Source organism: Ciconia boyciana, chromosome 1, assembly GCF_034638445.1.
Source record: "Ciconia boyciana chromosome 1, ASM3463844v1, whole genome shotgun sequence".
NCBI classification, from domain to species: domain Eukaryota; kingdom Metazoa; phylum Chordata; class Aves; order Ciconiiformes; family Ciconiidae; genus Ciconia; species Ciconia boyciana.
In genome coordinates this window covers 153074711-153093429 of record NC_132934.1, presented here as the reverse complement: position 1 = coordinate 153093429, position 18719 = coordinate 153074711, and the positions used below count along the sequence as shown (strand labels likewise).

General features: G+C 36.0%; 1 protein-coding gene across 8 annotated transcripts in view; it reads right to left on the bottom strand.

Annotated features, from left to right (window-relative positions):
• Window positions 1-724: 724 nt before the first annotated feature.
• The window catches only part of DCUN1D2 (defective in cullin neddylation 1 domain containing 2), a 28817-nt gene continuing 10822 nt past the window's right edge, over window positions 725-18719 (bottom strand). For all 8 annotated transcript variants that reach the window (XM_072849837.1, XM_072849836.1, XM_072849840.1 and 5 more), the window contains 3 exons: window positions 6788-6870; window positions 4283-4379; window positions 725-3542 (listed from right to left, as the gene is read on the bottom strand). In XM_072849837.1, the coding sequence (XP_072705938.1) occupies window positions 3463-3542; window positions 4283-4379; window positions 6788-6870 (260 nt within the window). In that variant the 3' untranslated portion in view covers window positions 725-3462. The remainder of the gene's footprint in view (window positions 3543-4282; window positions 4380-6787; window positions 6871-18719) is intronic.

Sequence of the window (18719 nt, the reverse complement as noted above, 5' to 3'; positions counted from 1 at the left end):
AAAATTGCAGAGTTTGGTCGCTAGCAGGTATATGTAGTGGATGCAGCACTGCAGCTAAACACAGCGAGCTTCTTAAAAGCCTAAAGGTGGCACAGACGAGCAAAATAGACATTTATTATAATTGCCAAAAATTCATGAGTTACATCCTTGCCCTCTTCTGACTGATGGAATAAAAATGTAAGAATCTAATAAATTAGAAAACAAAAAAAGCCCACCAGCCTTTGCAAGGCTTCCGAAGCAGAAAGCTGACAAAAACCATACAGACATCTCACATGACTGACTTCAATCCTTTATGTTGACAGTCCATTTATTCCTTTTTCTATTGCCACAAAATTTACACACATACAGCTTACTCAGCAGCAAATCTCTCAGGTGCATTGAATGAGCAGATGCCTGCAGGTTTGCTCTCCTTGGCATGACATACATGATAAATTACATTTAAATTTAGAATTGGCAAATACAAATCCTATGGCTCAGTTTCAAACACGCTAGGATGTAAAATCAAACAACTTGGCACCAAGTTTAAAAATACATACAGCATATCTAGGAACTAATACTGTATGCACTGAACAACTTGAAGACATCTGTATCATTTACGATTATAACTTGATCAGCCTAGGTGCTACCACTGTACCAGCTTACCTAAAAAGCGAGCCAAGAGTGCAGTGCCTTGTAAAGTGGAACAGTGGACAGTAGCAAATCATTAAAACACATAAGGAAGTCATCATTTGAAAGCAGTTTATTTGCATTTATTTTTACGATTGTTCAATTGTGAAGGTGTTACTCCATGCTATTATTGATGGGAATGTAAAATGCATACATGGTTTCAAATGGATAGAAGACTAGGAAGAACAAAAGAAAAAGCATACTACACCTAGGAAGCTGGCTGATAAGGAGCAACTCTAATCTTGAGAGTATTTTGCCCAGTCTTTCTCTGTTGGAAGGTGCCTTCCATGAAGGATCCTCCCAGGAATGAGGCTTAAGGGTAAGTGAGTAAGTGTGTATACAAAGAAACTGAATACTGTGCTAAGCACCTTCCTTCTTCCTCAGATTAACAAGGCAAAAAACTTCAGCCCACGTGCATTTTTTATGCTCTACTTATTTTAAAAGGTAAAAGGTTTATCAGGTTGATTTGAGGGAGTTCTTGGCATGGATAAATGTTTCACAAGCTCTAGCGCTATGAAACTATCCAGTTACATCACATACCAATAGATTAAACTACTTCTTGTCAGTTATATTGTAGCTATGTATTTTAAGTGGCAATTGTGTGAGTAACAAGCATTCCACTGCTTTTGCCTGGATAAATGCACTTGATGTTATGAGATGTTACACATTCTCCAAAGCCTACAGGACAGATATAGAAATGGCCTGTTTTGGGGAAGGAAGAGTAGGTAAATCAAATGCATTTAAAAAAGCATAATACTGTTTTCAAATCTGTTGGCTTCTGTAGAATACCTGGACTTATGTACACAAATGCCCTTCTAAAAAGATGTAGTCAGAAGGTAATAATTTGGCTTAATATTACTCCCTAACTAGACAGAAGAGAGAGGCAGCTGAAGACTGAGACACTGACATCTACTGGCTGCCATGCAAGATCTAACATTTACAAATACTGCTTAGGGTAAAAAGACTACTAATATAAATCACTCATGAGGCATTTGTAACTTGCCTGCTAATATTCTTATTAACAGAAAATTTGCTATTTTTTTCCAAATTTGTCCTGACCCTGCTTTTTAAACATCATGCACAACTGAAATTCTCTCAAGCGGAAGAATGAAGGTAACCTTTCTGTACGCAGCACGTACATGCGTTCCTGTAGGCTGCATTGACATAAATGAAAGCTGACTGCTTATATGAAACTCTAAATATTAGAGTTTAAGAGAATATTGTAAGCTTAAACCCTCACAACTACAAAATAAAATAGTATGCTGTCATGCAATACTTAAATGATCTGATGTGATCCAGATATAAATTATATAACTTAATGCACTATTTTCTCAAAAATTCTTGCATCTATTCAGCTCTGATTACAGAAAATATTATTGATCATAGCTGTACATACTCTTTAGCAACTCTTTGTTTTAACAAACTTTTACAGTGACTATGACAAACTCATTTTGATGAGGTAGCATTTAAGAGAGCCCTGTGTGAAGATGTGTTGAATAGTTTCTGGTAAAACTTTTCTGTGCTTAGGCATTGGAAGACACTGTTGAGAAAGAGGACACTGAGCTCTGTACACTTTATAATCGATAGCTAGTGAAAGAGGAGAAACAAATGACTGAACAAATTCAGATTTGGTGAAAACTAGTCCAATTCCACTAGCCTTGAGATCAATGATACTGCATTAATTTACTCTTTTTTTCCCTTAAATAAATGTTACTGAATGCACAATACATCCAGAGGCATGAATGCTTATCATCATTAATGTAAAGTCTCCTTACCCCTAACTATTTCTCCAAAGTGGAAGCCAACTAGTTAAGTCTTTGGGCTTATTCACATTTATTTTCTGTGAGAAGTGCCAGGAATTGCATTTATAACTATGTTGCATTTAGCTAGAATTTACGATATGTTTCAGGCTACAAATGAAACTAAAAGTTATATTCCACCAGTTCATTATTTAAAATAAAGTAAATAAAACACATAATCGAAGACTAACTGAATTATGATAATGAAACATGAATTATAAAAGCATCTTTGGTTGCTTAATGTCTAATTTTAAATGGTTAATAAAACAAGCTGGAGTTGCAACATAGCATAGAGCTGCAGCCCTTCCTCAGCAATGCTACTTGTTACATGTCCAAGCACTTCAAGAATAATGAGGAAGTTAATCTCACTGGGAAAAAAACAAAAGGCTGGATGTAATCGATCTATACATCTAGGACTTAAAAATACAAATTTAAAATTTCGGCAAGAAGTTAAAAAAGCATAAGTGTTTTTTTGTTTTGTTACAATTCTATATTAGGACAGATCCACGGAACTAACTTTTATAAAAATACAACATACTGCATAAATTTTATTTAGGGATTTAATTTATATACCACAAATACTGCTTTTAATATAAGTACAATATAGTACAGTTTTATTTATGTAACTGCTGGTGTTCACTTTGGATCACGAACTGAATTGCATGCTGTGCTGTCAAAACTGTAATAAAATGGCCTGTAGTTAAACTTCTCCAGAGTATAAAATCATGCAAAATCTACATCCTATATGATACAACCAGTACAATAATTGAAGCCAATAGCCTACAAACAGCTGGGACTATCTTCTGTGTTTGTCCTTGAAGCGTCCACAAGTCAGCCATCATTTTCGTTAGGCAGAAAGGAAGAATTTCAGTTTTGTCTGCAGAATGTCATCATGACCACTGAAACCAGCAACAATATGCACAGTTATCAGTCAACAAATCTTCATTACCTAATGCAGTTCAGAGTGCACGTTTAGTCCATATTGACAAGTCTGGGGTTAGGAAGTTTTACGTTTTCCTCCTGTGACTACTGGTCGTGCATATTCCACAAAATCATCTATAAGAACAGGCCACGCTCCTAAAGAGAAGTCAAGCAATTCAGAAATTAATGTATCATTATTAGCAACAAATCTGTGTAGTCTCTAAATACAAAGGATCAGAAGCTCACTTAGACATTTCTGGCCTAGTCTGCCTTTGACATGCATGACATGACAAACACTTGAAAAAAAGCACCTAACTAATAAATTAAACATTTGAATCTTTTCTTGCAGCAATAGTTCTTAGTACAAACAAAATGTATTCAAAGCATAATCCACGCTACAAAGTTTATAAACATTAGTTGATAGCAAACCCCATGGCATTCCTATTAGACTCATTCGTAACTTAGGAAATATTTCTGTACACAGTCATTCCAAAATAGGATTTGCAGGATTAGTAACAGAGTGTAAATTGCTTTTAGGTTAGTAAAAAAAACCCCTCATGTAGACATTCTTGCAAGTAGAAAAATGATATATTTTCTTGCAGTTAGCAGCACTTTTGTACAAAAAATACATTTTCACTGAGACCCTTGGAGCATAACAGGTTCAAATAACATGTGTGATATCATGGTGTGACAGTATCTTTACTTCTATTTACATATTACAGCAAACTAGTTAACCTTCTTATCACTACTGTTTTGGCAACAAGTATGACACTATATTTGCAGCTAAACCTCTAAGGGTAAACAAGACAGAAGGTAGCAGCATGTTCTGTTGATTGTTTATAGCAATATTTTAATTCTGCTGTACCAATTTTTGAACATATTCAAGTACTGCTTACCTTCTTCATCATAGTTGGACATATCATCTGCAATCATATTTCCAAAGTCTAACAAAAGATTCCAAGTATCTTTTGGAATTGATCTTTTATGATGTTCCTATAAAGGAGGAAAAATGGTAGTTCAATCCAAACTATCTTCAAATTCCACAGTAGTATTTTATATTGACGTATACAGAAATACACATTCTACAAGTATTTCTTCTTCTTCTCTCTCTTTTTTTTTTTTGTAAATAAAGCTCAGAGCTTCCAAAGAAAGCTACAAAATAAATGGCAACTAAATAAGGAGAAAAAGTGTAAGATGTCTTTGATAGTTGTTTATTTCTTCCATTCTGCTTTTAGGGTATGTGTTCCTAACTTGTTATGGAAAAGAATAAACCAAATGCACTTTATACTTCTACTTAATGGCATCCATTCCAGATTCTTAAACTGTGCAGCCATGGGTTAGCATCCTGCCACTTCAACTTGAGCCCTTTTTTCCTTATCCCTTTGTACTTAACGGTTACCCAGTCTCTCTTTCAACCTGTTGGTTATAGTTGCACCTACACTCTTCTCACATACTCCCAGACCGCCTTCTGGATCCATTACCTCAGCCTCTCTTCAGCTCTTCTCTCCTTCACCATAATGCACTACCTGCATTTGCTCCAATTCTGTCCAGTCTCCTTTTTCCCAGTCCGTCTTATTCTCCACTACCACCTCCTTGTCTGATTTCAAGTATACTCTTTCTGCATCACCCCATTCACAAGTACTAGTTGCCACCCTGGCCAGTTTGAGCAACACTCCAAAAAGCTTCAGTCCCAGTCAGCATTCTCGCAGCTTTTGAAGTTAGCACTCCCAAGAAGAGAGAGAGTGTGGGGAAACACAACTACTAAGCAGTTGTGAGCTGTAGGATCAAGTCGGACCATTCACATCTCCCTTCATCTGTTGGTACAGCTATGTTACCTGAAGATAGCAGGGGTGATTAATAGGGAACTAAATTTCAACACCTAGTTCTGGTTTGCAGCAAAAAGTTGCAACTGCATGAAAAGACTTGATTGGTGAAGGGTTGGGGTTTTTTGTATTTGTGTTTTTGGTTTTGTGTTGTAGGGTGGGGTTTTTTTGTTGGGTTGGTTGGGGTTTTTTTAAGCAGTAATACTCTAAAGTATTGAGAAGAACAAACTGCATTTCAAAAATCAGGAACTTGATCAAAATGAGGTTGATGTCCAACACAACAGCAAACATGTCCTCTCACTCAAGCCAAATGTCATTCTTGACTGCAAAAAATATGACAAGCAAACATACCTTCTAGAAAAGGTTCCTTAAAACAAACAAAATACAAACAAAAAAATCCCCATCCCAAAGAGTCCTAAGTTGCTTCTTTCTTAGGTTGATTTTTTTAAATCTAAACACTTCTTCTAAAGTAAACATTCAGGTTAAATATTTGTAGCAAAGTAAGACACTTTATATCAGATTATCTAGATTATTGCTTGAAGTAGAGATCTGCAGAACTGTCTGTTGTAACAAACTTGATCACATAGCCAAGTGGGAAAAAAATGTTAGGACTTTTCTTCAGTTACATCTGTAGATCTGAATTTGGATGTGTTAAGTGTATTAAAGCAGTTAAAGTGTGAAATGTTTTCACAAGTTCTCTTGATGAAACTGGTACATTATTCAGTGGATAAAATAAATATACTGTCCAAAAACTTAGAAAAAACTTCAGAAAATATTGCAAAAAGTATACACTTTCCCTATTAAGCATTGGTGATGAGACAAAATGCAGAAAGACTTCTTAATTCTCCTGAACTACAGATAAAAAGATAAACTGAAAAAATCAAGATAAATTATACATTACGTAACACTATATCAGGTATTTTTACATAGAAATGCAAATGTAGAAACACGGATGAATGAATCAGGTCTTCAATAAGAATATTTCGCGATTTCTAAAGTTTAATTTATGCATCTTTACTCCACTGCCCACAGAATTTCACTGGTAATAGAAAACTGTCAAGATCAGTTCACAACTATTATCTAAAAAATGAGTCAAAATAATTACTCAGACAAGAACCTTCACTTAAAAAGAAAAGTCTCTCAGGTTAAATTAGTCATAACAGAATTGACATTTAAAAAAGACTGAGTTTATGCATTAATACCACAAAAGGCAGAGCATGATAAAGTACGTGGTTGACAATAATCACAGCTGTCTTGAGAATAAAGACAACACAGGTTCAATCTACAATCATGGCTTCATTTCATGCAGAAGCTTTCATAAGTAGGAGGATACAAAATCAAGGAAGCAGAATGCTCTATTGCTTTGCTACATCTTTTTGCATTCTTCTCAATTAGAAAATTATATAGAGAGGATTTAATTTGGCATGATTTAAGACTATTTTATATCAGTTTTCAAAAAGGAAAAAGTTCAAAGGAAGTATTCAGACATCCTGTCTTTTTCTTTATTATAAGCACACAGCCTACAAGCCAGACTACTGTGGACTAAGACAGTCAGGAAAGAATATGGTACGTACTTACCAACAAAAATTTATTCCAAAGATCTAGAAATTTAAATCTTCCTGACAAGACTAAATTCCAATATGCAATTGCCATTTCTAGATCTGCAAGAGACAAAGCAACACATAAATATTATAGCACATTATATGCAAAAACACTCTTATGGTTAAACAATTAATGCTACATCCAGTATATTATGATACAAATGAGTAACATTCTTAAAATCACTATGAAAATTATAAGGAACTGTTTTCTACTCTCACTGACCCAAAAGGCAGAAGACAAGCAGTAATGGTATAAATTGCATATTGAACATCTCAGTCATAGGGACTAAAATCTTTTTGTCACCATCCAGCAGTACCGGACTAAAGCTACTTTCAATCTACAGAAACAGAACAAAATAGTTATCAATAACTATCTACAAATAAAAAAAAAAAATACGCACAAACACAGCAAATATTGATAGAAACCCAAACATTTAAGTCTGCAGGTGCCAATTCCTGTTTTTGCATATTAGGCACACTTGACTTTCAAGGGAATTTAAGGACACAAGGGGATTAAAAAAAAAAAAAAAAAAAAGAGATTTGTCTGGGGCATGATAATTCTACAGCACCCCCTACAGCAATAATTCTCTTCTTGTGCAATCATTTAGCAGACAAAAACCTACACCCAAGACTGAAAATGTAAGTCCAAGAAAGCAGCCCTTATTCTGCACCATGACCATTGATCCGAGAGCAGAGCTCAGCTCATGCATGCCAATAGGAGTATGCAGCACTGCCACACATTCAAGCGGAAGACTAGGAGCAATATTAGATGCAGCATAAGGGTAGAAAGGATGTTTTCTTGAAGGCCTGTTTTCATTTTCAGCAACTCACAATACCTAATGGCTTCTGTGCTTGGTCCCGCAGGTAACAGCACTAAACATATGCATACTGCTGTGCAACCACAAAATAAAGCACAGCCTTTCTTAAACTACAAAAGCTTGTAGTCAGTTTGTGCTTTCAGTGTAAAGTAAGTATAAATAAAATATGAAACTTAATGGTAAGTATTGTCATAGCAGATAAGATGTAAGCTTGACCTCCACATACAAGAAAGGAGCATGGTATTTGAAATTGTACATATCACGTTACAAACCAAAGGACACTCTGCCACCTGAAATCAAGTTTCGAGTCTGAAAGAGATGTTCCAGATTTTAGGATCACCAGTTCCCTAGAGTCTGTATCATAGAGGGCTACAGACCAGACAAAGTGCAGTGGTTAAGATGTAGAGAAATGCAGTACGCCTGTACCTAGCTAGAGAGAGGCAGGGCTACCTGTGTTCGTTCTACTATGATCAGAGTGCTTTTCAGTACAGAACTTGCTTTATGCCCCAATAAACTTCTTTCAGTCCTTCCTGTCTTTGCCACCATGCTCACTTTTCACAGAAATTAAGCAGAAGAGAATAGTTAATAGCATTTACTTGTTGTTTAGATATGCAGAGTAATCATTCACATCTGTTATCCCAAATGAAAAGCAAAAGAAATGGGAAGGGAGAAACTTGAATAATCTTAAGGGTTTCTAAACTTCATGGTGAAGTGACTGGCTTTGATCCCATTCACTCAGGCTTCATTATGAAGACTCAACCTTTCCAAGCCAACCTTGCAAGTCTATCACATGACAACATTAAGCAAAACTCACTTTGAAGAAAAAACACTTTAATAGCACAAGAGTTTTTATATTTCTTATGAAACATTCCCTGGAAAAAGGAAGAAGGTCCAGGCAAGGAAACAAAGATGGTTAAAGGTGCCACAAAGAAGTTAAAAGGGAAAGAAGAGGCCACACTTCCTTGGTTTATTTGGGTATGTGAAAATTCAGTATTATGTTAAGGTGAAACTGAGTATTGCAAAATTGTATTTAACACAATGCATGTGAAATACTACCTTAATTAAGTTGATACTTGAGGGATACATTACATGTGTGTGCAAATCTATTCTCCTGCACAAAGATATAGGAATTATTTGCTATAATGTACAACAAAAGCATATCCTGCTGAGGATGTTGCTCTGTAGTGGCTGAAACAGGTCCATGCTGGAGCTGCTCTCCCCATTAAGCACACGGAGGGAAGTCCTGATCTTGGTTAAAATTAACTCAAAGGAAAAAGAAAAAAAAAGTAAATCTTCCTCATCAAGTTCACTGCAATCACACAAACTCATGAACTAACACAAGACATATTTGAACAAAAGGACTAGATGGGACTACCACTTTTGGTAATGGTGCCAGTTTATGCAATCTTAAAGTATCTGAGAAAACTAGGCCTTCAGGTGTGCTACATTCTCAGGGGATATGGCTACACTTGTGTTTGAAGACAGTTCCCTACCTAGGTTGAAAAAACTTAGCTCTGGAGGACAGAAAAGAGGATTTTTCTGCTTTAAAGGGAAGACCTAGTTACATTGAGTTCCAGTTCCACATTAGGATACTGATGACAGTATCAATAAACAGTAATGCTGTGGAGTTTGTATATCTGCTACAATTAGTGCAGCACTAAAAGATATTTAAAAAAAAAAGGCCTTATGCCATGGGAGTTCTGCATTCCCACAGGAAGATGCTTTTGCAAGGCATGGATTTCTTAGGCAGTCTTAGGAATACCTATTTCAATGCTGCATAAATATGAAGGCATAATTACAAGTTAAATAAAATCAAACACAATTATAAAAATATGTTGGTTTTGTACCAAAAAATATGCTTCCCACATTATAGACTAATAATGCAAGTTTTATAAACAAACAGAAAGGAAAAGACAGATGCATAAATCTCTGGAAACTAACGCCTAAGCAAGGACCAGTTTAGAAGAGACTTCATTGCAAACATCCATGTTCACATTCAAAACATAAAATTGCTAAACAGTTAATGTTTAAAGAACATCATAAAAATACCACATTATATACTGTATATTATACAACGGTTTGAGCTTTCCTTTCACCCCAAAATATTTTCAGTGTCAATATCTAAAGAGTGTTGTATGTCATGCAGCCCTTTCAATATAGTGGCTTTATAGTCCAAAGTTTTTGCATACACTGAAACAAAGCTTCAATATCTAGATATTCAGCTTTCTGTAAATCTAGTCTAGTTGTGGTTACATACAGCATCTATAAAGCTTTCTCTAGTAAAACCTTAAGAACTGAGTCACCTAAAAATTATACCAATTACCATTATAAAATTATTAAAACTAAAACTACTAAAAAAATTTTAAAAATATATACAATATCTAAGTAAAACAAGTTCAAGAAGGAGGAAAAGGTTAGTAAAATTATTTTAACCATTATTTTGCTAAATAACATTTATTATAGTAAATACCTTTTAGTATGTTTTAAAAGTTCTTTACTTTTGAATTAAAATCAGCTTTTCACAATCAGAAGTAAAGCATTTTGCATGCAGTATGATCTATTCTGAAACATTAAAGCCTCATTCTAAAATTGTTTTTAAAAAACCCTCAGCCTCTTCTACACTGATTGAACAGAAAGCTTGAAGTGATAACAAATTAGCACAATTAATGCAGAAGGAGAAATATGTTATCAGTTAGACAGCCTGTGTCTACTTTCAAGATTTGATCAAATGCTTATCTTGTTAACAAAAAAAATCATTATTAGATTCTTGCATGAATAATAAGAAAAAAATCAAATTAAGGTCCTCATCCCTTTGCTATGATTTTGGACAAGGACAATGAAGTCACTGCACACAAGTAATCAAGGAAGTGAGAAAACAAAGATAAATCAACAGATAGCAAGGAATTGGCTGGAGAGTAGGATTTATGAGGAACATGAAGTGAAGTTCATTTAGACCCGCTGTGCCAAAACAGCACTCTGGGACTGCAGCACTCGTCATCCTCTGCCAAATAGAGCTTTCCAGCTCTCAGACTGCCCTGCCAACAGAGCTGTTCATGCAGTCATGTTTGAAGCTGTCAGAATATTAAAACTAATTCACCTAAATTACTGATATAACTTAAAAGAAAAAAAGGCTAAAGCCATTACATTGGACTCCTAATGACATTTTCAAATCTTTAAGTTATTTACAAGAATACTTTAATATTAGCCACTGTTGCCCTCAATCCCTAGTTAGCATATTTACTAGGTTCTGTATGTTATGGTGGTAGAGTCTGTCATGTTTTAGAGCTTGGAAACAAATAATTTATTTTAATTTCATCTTTTGAGATTAACTGATTGTCCCAGTATTGCCTTTTTCTTCCTTTATTGATGTTTAATCTTATCAATATTGTAAAGCTTTGCTACTTTATATGTCATCTCTATGAGAAACTTTGGGCATCTTATTATAAGCGTCAGTGCTCACCAATGAGTTTTATTCAAAGAGTACTCTCTCAAACTATATGGGCAGCATTTTTTTTTTTCTCAAAATAACAGGATGCATCAGCCTTACCCAGTCCCTCTACAGACACAAACCAACAAGTCAGTAAAGAATGTAACAAAGCTTGTAGGAGGAAAAAGTTACTTTTATTAGACTAGTTAATAAGGGGGGGGGGGACACGACGGACACACACCACAAAACACACGTTTTGGAAATGAAAATTTCAGAGCCAAGAGCCCCTTTGTTTGAGGCTTTCTCTCCCCAGTGCTTTAACCAAAACTTACTCTATAGCTTTGAAAACAACAGAGCAGCCAACATAGTCTCCTGTTCCCAACACAGCATAAAAAAATTAATCTGGACAGGTGCAAAACACAAAAATCTATTTTATCATTCAATCGCCTTGTAAAAATATACGTAGCCTCTGCAACAGACTGAACTTCAGATGTTTTCCTTATAGTCATATAATTTGCCCTGAAATATCATTTGGTTGATATTCTTTGATGTCTTTCTTCTTGTTTTCTCACTGTGATCATAAGCAAGTATCATACTTCTGTAAAGCTAAAATAAAAACTACATTGCACAAAACTATTTTGTTTCAATAAAATTCCTGGACACTGTTCTGAAACTGGTGCAGATGCGGGAACAGTGGAAACTGGTGTCAATCTATCTCAACAATTGGACTATCACACTACCTGACCAACAAACATCAAATGCATACTTGCAAGATTCAGTGAGTTACTTGATTCCTTGTTTCCTCATCTCTGAATGATTTTAAGAGTCTTCTTTGGTCTCCAAATTACTAAGAACATGGACACAAGAATTAGTTTCTTTCCTAATCAGAACGCTTTCTTCTTCTACAAACAAATAAAATCCACACAGCAAAATAACAAGAAAATACCATCAGGATTCAACCTAAAAATGCTTCACCAAGTTGCCAAAAGTTTAGAGCAAAACAGCCCTTATCTGCAATTGGGAGCTCCCCCACAGAAGGAAGAGAGAAGGGGAAAAACAGTTAAGGGGTATGATACAAATACTGGAAGTGGTTAAACTCAGGATCCAGCTGAGTTGGATCCATTCATCCCTGCAACGCCATAAGCAAAGAGCTTCCCAGTGCTCTACATTAGGGGACATACAACGCACAGTGTCAGAGTTAAGTCCCTGTGGTGGACAGGGAAGAGTGGTGAAGCACAGCATGTGAATTTCAGAAGAGCTCTGCAGGAATCCGGTAGGGTCTGACTGTGCTTATTAACTATCTTAGCATCTGCCATGCTGAAGCAGGCTGATTCCACGCAGAACCTTTCATGTTTATTATCTTGAGCATCAACAGCACAAAAGCAGATAGACTGCTTCTGAATGAGCTAGGCTTACAAGAAGATAGCTATCTAAACGTCAATTTGAGTGCAGCCTAATGAACCTGATTGTAGCCAGTTTCAAAATCCTTCCGTCTCTGCAAATCTCTCCGTGTACAATTCAGATAAACTACAACAGATGACTTAAAGTTGACTGGATATACACTTCCCAAATAAGAGCCAAACATGCGTAAAAGAATCAACGAGGCATTACTAGAACTGGCAATTATGCCACACTTTTGCTGCTACTATTGGCCATTTTTTATCAGAGCACCCAGTTCTATACTAAGCTTCTCTTAAATTGCTGGCATTTTCAGAAAGAAAAGTGTGAATGAAAATAAAGCAAGGACCATACACACAGACCAAGGCCATTGAAACACCTAAAATACAGTATTCACAGACCTCTTCCAAAGTAAACATGAAATTCATTTATTGAACTCCCTCAACTTCTTCCATCCACTCACTCCTACAAACACCCTACAAATGGATCAAATTCTTCATTGAAAGTGGAGGAAATCTTGATAACTAGTAAGGGGGGGGAGGAAAGGGGGAACAAAAAACAAGGAAGGAAAAAAAAAAAAGATATCCTTCCCTAATGTCTAAGTGTCTCTTCAAAGAATCTTGGGCTACTGCTATGATGAAAGCCAAAGCTGATGTTGCTTCAATTAAAAAGAGCACATTATACTCATCTGCTCATAGAAGATGCAACCTCCTTGAAGTCCACATACCGGATGCAAAGATAGTCATTCTTCTGGTCTTGAGGTAATATTTGATTCAAGTCTGAATGCCTTCCTCATGTATCATCTCTTGCTTGATCCCAGGAAACTGGCAGAGAGAAGGAAGCACAACCTTTTGAGCCAGCAAGCAGGCGAAGGGACCACAAAGGAGTGATGAAGGACCAAATCTGCTTTTTGTTTCCATGTTGAAAGTCGAAGACCATGAAAGAATACATTAGATTTCTCCACGGTGCTGAAACAAACTGTAGTAAACTCCTGAGCATGAGGAATCTCCTGAAGATGTGTCTTGTTGGGGCTCAAAGGGAGACCCATTAAGAGACTCTCAGTAAGTATCAGGTTCAAAAAACAACAACAAAAAAACAAAACAAAAAGATGAAGGTAAGGCCTTGTTTTGAGCTTGAACAGTGTTCTCAGAAATCTGAACTGCTCTGTATACAACATGACAAAAGATCTATAATCCTGTTCTTTAGCACACTTATCAACTAAGAGTTAAGATGTAAGATTTCACTCAGATTGCAGCAGAAAAAGCTAAAACTTGTGAGTAGAAGGCGAGATAAACCTCTCCAAATCTTCATCATGCAAAACTTAAAGATTTATTGTACTAAATATAGTAGTGAGAACATGAGAGAGCAGATTTAAACAGACAGAATCACAGTTATCCATAATAATTCTTTGTAAAAGTCTCCTGACAAATTAGACCTTAATAAACTGCACCTTTTAGATTATCTCAAAATATATACAAAACACTCAGATGAAGTTTTATATATCTAAATATTATGCCTGCCAGGTCCAATACGCAGCCATTGAGATGGCACTGCTGTGTTAAAACCTTGCTATCTTTTTTTCCTGAATTCTGTCCACCACTTAGAGAATAATAGTCTTAACAGTTATAAACATCCACCTTTTTCTTAGATAATAATCAAATCTATTCAGATGTATTTGAAATACACTTGACAGTTGGGTCCTGAGTAACATTAATCAGAACACCATTTTCTGCTTAAAGAAAATAATGAAATCATGGTAGATCTTATGCAATATGCTTTTGCCTCCTGCATCTCACTACTTCCATGAGCTATCACCTACGGGGACTGGTACTACTTTCACTTCTTTAAACAGCATGTATCCAGACTGAAGCATACTACTTGACAATATTAAGCTAATAAAAGTAAATGGAAACATTCAAGTTGGATGAGACTATAGAGACAGAAGTCCTGCAGATATAAAGAGACATAAAAATTCCCTAGTATCACCACATGAACTGTGGAAAAGAGACTCCTATAAAAGGCAGCCCTATTTCTAGGAATGAGTATCAGTGTACTGAACTCTGCGCATATTTTGGGGAAGGACAGAATAGATGTAACTTAATTTATTGGAGAGGATTCTTCCCATCTACTTACATAAAGGCAGAATTTCTTGCATTGGTTTTGAGGAGAACTGTAGAATAAGATGAAATTAAAGAGCAATGGAAGACAGGCTGTTCTAAAAATAAATAAAACACAAAACTGCACACACACACACACCTCCCCCCAGACCGCTTTCCTGGAGCAAAATCCACTGCATCGTGAAGACAACTGTGTCAGTTATCACCAAAATTCTTCTATCACCAAAAAAAACTTCTAAGAAGGGCTTCTGTGCCTTTCCACTTCCTCCCTTACAAATGGCAGCTGGTGTAATAAAAGATACTATGCGTCCTGCTAATATCTCCCAAAAGAGGAATGTTTGGGATACACAGAGATTTTTTTCAAGTTATGCTCCAGGCAAAAAGGTTCAATGAAAACTGACAGTAATCTCAGAAACAAGTTTTAGAAATTCAGTCTGGAAGCGCTGGTGCCCAAAGTGAAGCCAGACATGGTGAAATTCATCTCAGTATGCTGAAGGAACCTCAAACTGCTACCTACCATCTTTGAGACTTCATAGAGGTCAAAGAAGGTTCTAGAAGAACCTCAGTGGTGCTCTGCCAAACTGGGAGAAAGTAACTCATCCATGGGGGTCAGTCCTGTATCTAACATGGTCCAATACTTAAGTAACTCAGGTGATACAACAAAGAAAACTTTTATTAAATCTGCAACTTACACAAAGCCTGAAAAAAGTGTAGCATGGTGGAGGACAGGATTAGAATTCAAAATTATTTGGACAAATTGGAAAACCACTTGGAAGAAAATAAGAAAGATTTCATTAAAGAGAAGTGCAAAGTCATAGAGCTAGTGGGAATAATCGACTGCAGAAATACAAGATCAGAATTAAATGGGTGCACTGCAGTTCTGCAGAAACCCAATAATATAATAGATCACAAACTGCAGACCACATCAGTGTTATAAACATAAGCAAACTTAATAATGGGCTGTAAAACAAGGAGCAAAATCTCTCAGGCGCATGGAAGATATCTAGCTTGTTTGGGTACTACAAGACAAGAGAAAGTTAGATCAATCGGATTGCAAAGGAAAAGAGTTGGAAGATACAATTCCAATATCAGAGAGTTGGAAGATAAAAATTTATCAGGATAACCAGTTTTTACTCAGTCTAGAGACTAAGGGAAGATGCATACATAGTTGCCAAATATGTAAAAAGTTGTTACTAACTCTAATGAAACATGTATTCTGCATATTTCCTCTGGATGGGTAAGTATTGAACAGAAGAATTCAGGAACATAGATTTAAGTTATATGCGAGAAAAAGAAAAAAAAAATCTAACAATAGGTTTGAGCAAGCACGGACATGGATATATGAGACCTGCCATCGGAAATTTAAGATTATGTTATGTGAAGGCAGTGGCTCCCAAACTTTTTCAGCCAGAGGACCACTGCCAATCAGATCTCAAATCTTGCTGATAACTACTAAAACTGAAAAGGCAAGTTCATATATATTGCTAGCATGCCACTGAACATTTGGTTAGAAAAACATCTGCAAGGAATGGTTTTGGTAGATGTTGATCCTGTCTAGCACAAGGGAATACACTATATAAGTGTTTCTCTATCTTTTAAATTCAAAGACCACCTGACATATTAAAAAGGAACCCATGAATGACTGCATTTCCTGATGTTCTTCAGAGGAGATGGGGTAAAAAAAAAAAAGTAATAACTGCTGCTTATCACTTCTTAAAACAGCAGAAATAGATTTAAAAAAAAGTAATCTGAAACGTATTAAAATACTGACAGAGCAATGAACATGACTCATAACTAAAGCATCGCTGTTTGGACATTTTAGAGGTATTTCAGTGATTTCTTATAGTTTCAATATGTTAAGATAATAAACATGAAAAATAATTGCATAAATGAGTCTTCTTTGCCTATCACAGACATTTTTCTGGTGAGCTCTATTCTCACCAGTTATTTCTGTTAAAAAAAAAAAGAAGATGCGTTAGTACTTAGCCTGAAGGATCCAACAGAAGGACCACTTTAATTATGTCTTCTTTTATACAATCTGCTAAGAATAAGCATTTCTCATTTGTCACTGGCACTATGTCAAGTTTGCTTAGTTTTCAAATAGGCGTATTGATAGGTCATGCATGTACCTGAGAATCAAGCAACACTATTTTAGCCTACAGATCACTCCCTTAAACAATGAGTGCAACAACTACCAGACTTGGTGATTTAAGCTCTGAGTGAAATAAGAGGAAGCATTGGATACTTCACACCCCAGAAAAATCACATTAAAATAGTTTATAATTGAAAGTTAGGAAAGAATTCCTTCGACTATTTCCACTTCATTAATTAAAACCATTCACTTTTATCCCTGCTTGACATAAACTTACTGACGTCTTAGTCTCCAAGTCATAATTCAAATGTGAACGTATGGGAATAAGTAGGCAAGCACTATCATGGGAGCATGTCACCAGAAACATTTTAAGGCAAGCAGCTAGGGCAGTAGCTTAGCAGCGTCCTATACTTAGATATCACTGCATGTCATCCAACATGCATGTGGGGAAGAAGGGGAGGTCAATACCTTAAGATGACCTGGACAAAGCCAGGCAGAGATTTATACCAGCTCATTTGGTAACAAGTCTAATTATACATTCTGTTCAACAATCTGGACTGAATTCATAAAAGCATCCTAAGCCAAGGCTCCAAACTTAGTAAGAGAGAAACAGAATTTGTACATGGATGAGATAAATTCCTACATCTCCTTGACAATAGAGCACACAGTCATTGGGACACAAATACCAAACACCTCTACAATAGTTGTGGAGAGGGAGGGAAGATGGAAAGTTTCTCATTCTAGCAGAAAATATAGTGTATACAGAGAAGAGGATGTAAAATAAAAAAGCACCTAAGCCTATATTAAATGTAGCTGAAGCAACTAGAATTCTCAGCTCATACAGACAGTCCTGTAAAATAACTGACTGAATTTTTTTCCTTGCTGAACACATTTTTGCTGAAAGAGAGCAAACATAACTCTTAGAATAATCGCAGCAGGAAGCAGTACGTTATAAACACCAACCTGTAAACTTACTTTTTTCCTCCATCTCTCTGCTCCACTGAATGTAACAGCATTCCCTGAAAAGATTCCAACTCCATACCTATACAGTGTTAATTTTTATTTGGATAAGCTATCACTGATCTCAATCACTCAAAAGTGTCATATTAGTCAAAATGCTTGCTCAGCACTCTCTTTCTACTCGACCTATAGTGATCCAAGTTCACACCAGACAGCAATATGGTGTATCTCCACTGAATAAGAGCAGTGGCACCTGCTTATATTTAATATCTAGAATCATCTTAGCAAAACCAGAAAAAGTCTGACGAAAAATGTCACCAAAATACTGCCATGTAAGAACAAAACACTACTTGAAATTAAGAAACAGTATTACCAGAATTATTAAAATCCCTGAAAACTGAAATCAGCAACAGTTCTAATCAACTATTTCTACAGTTTATTTTAAGCTTGAACTTTAATTTTTGCACTTCTTACTTTCTCCCGCTAATACTTCAACTCTTAGTGCAAGAAGGCACTTGGGTGTTTTATTGCCAAAAAGTACCATTCTTGCACAACAGAGAAGACAGACTTACAAATGAAAGGGCCTCCATACCAAATAAACAGAAGTAATGGAAAACAAGTAAGTTTCCTTTTTCCTCCTCATGTCAAATAAACAGTACATTCAGTTCCGTAATCTGGGTTGGGCTGCCTTCCCTCCTCTTCTCTTTGTACAGGCTTAGGTGAAAAACTTTTGAGACATGTTTCCCAAGTATGAGTTTCACATTGGAACTGATCAAATTAAAACAGGAAGCCATTTGTATTATTTCTTTAGGTATCCCATAAATTCCAACCTCAGCTGTAACTGACTTACCTCTTCCGCAATCTGAAAGTACTAGGCTTTTTAATGAAGAGAGGCAAGAAAGTGAACAACTACTGAGGGACTTGAATTCTAACCAGCCTCACAGAACCACTACAATACTATTTCATTTTTGTGTCTGGGAAGGTGACATGTGACCCATGAAAGAGTGACACAGGTAATGAAAAATGAAATTGCTGCAAAAGATAAAGAAAAACGGAAACTGGCTAAAAGTTGCCCACAGTTTAAAAAAGAAAAAAAA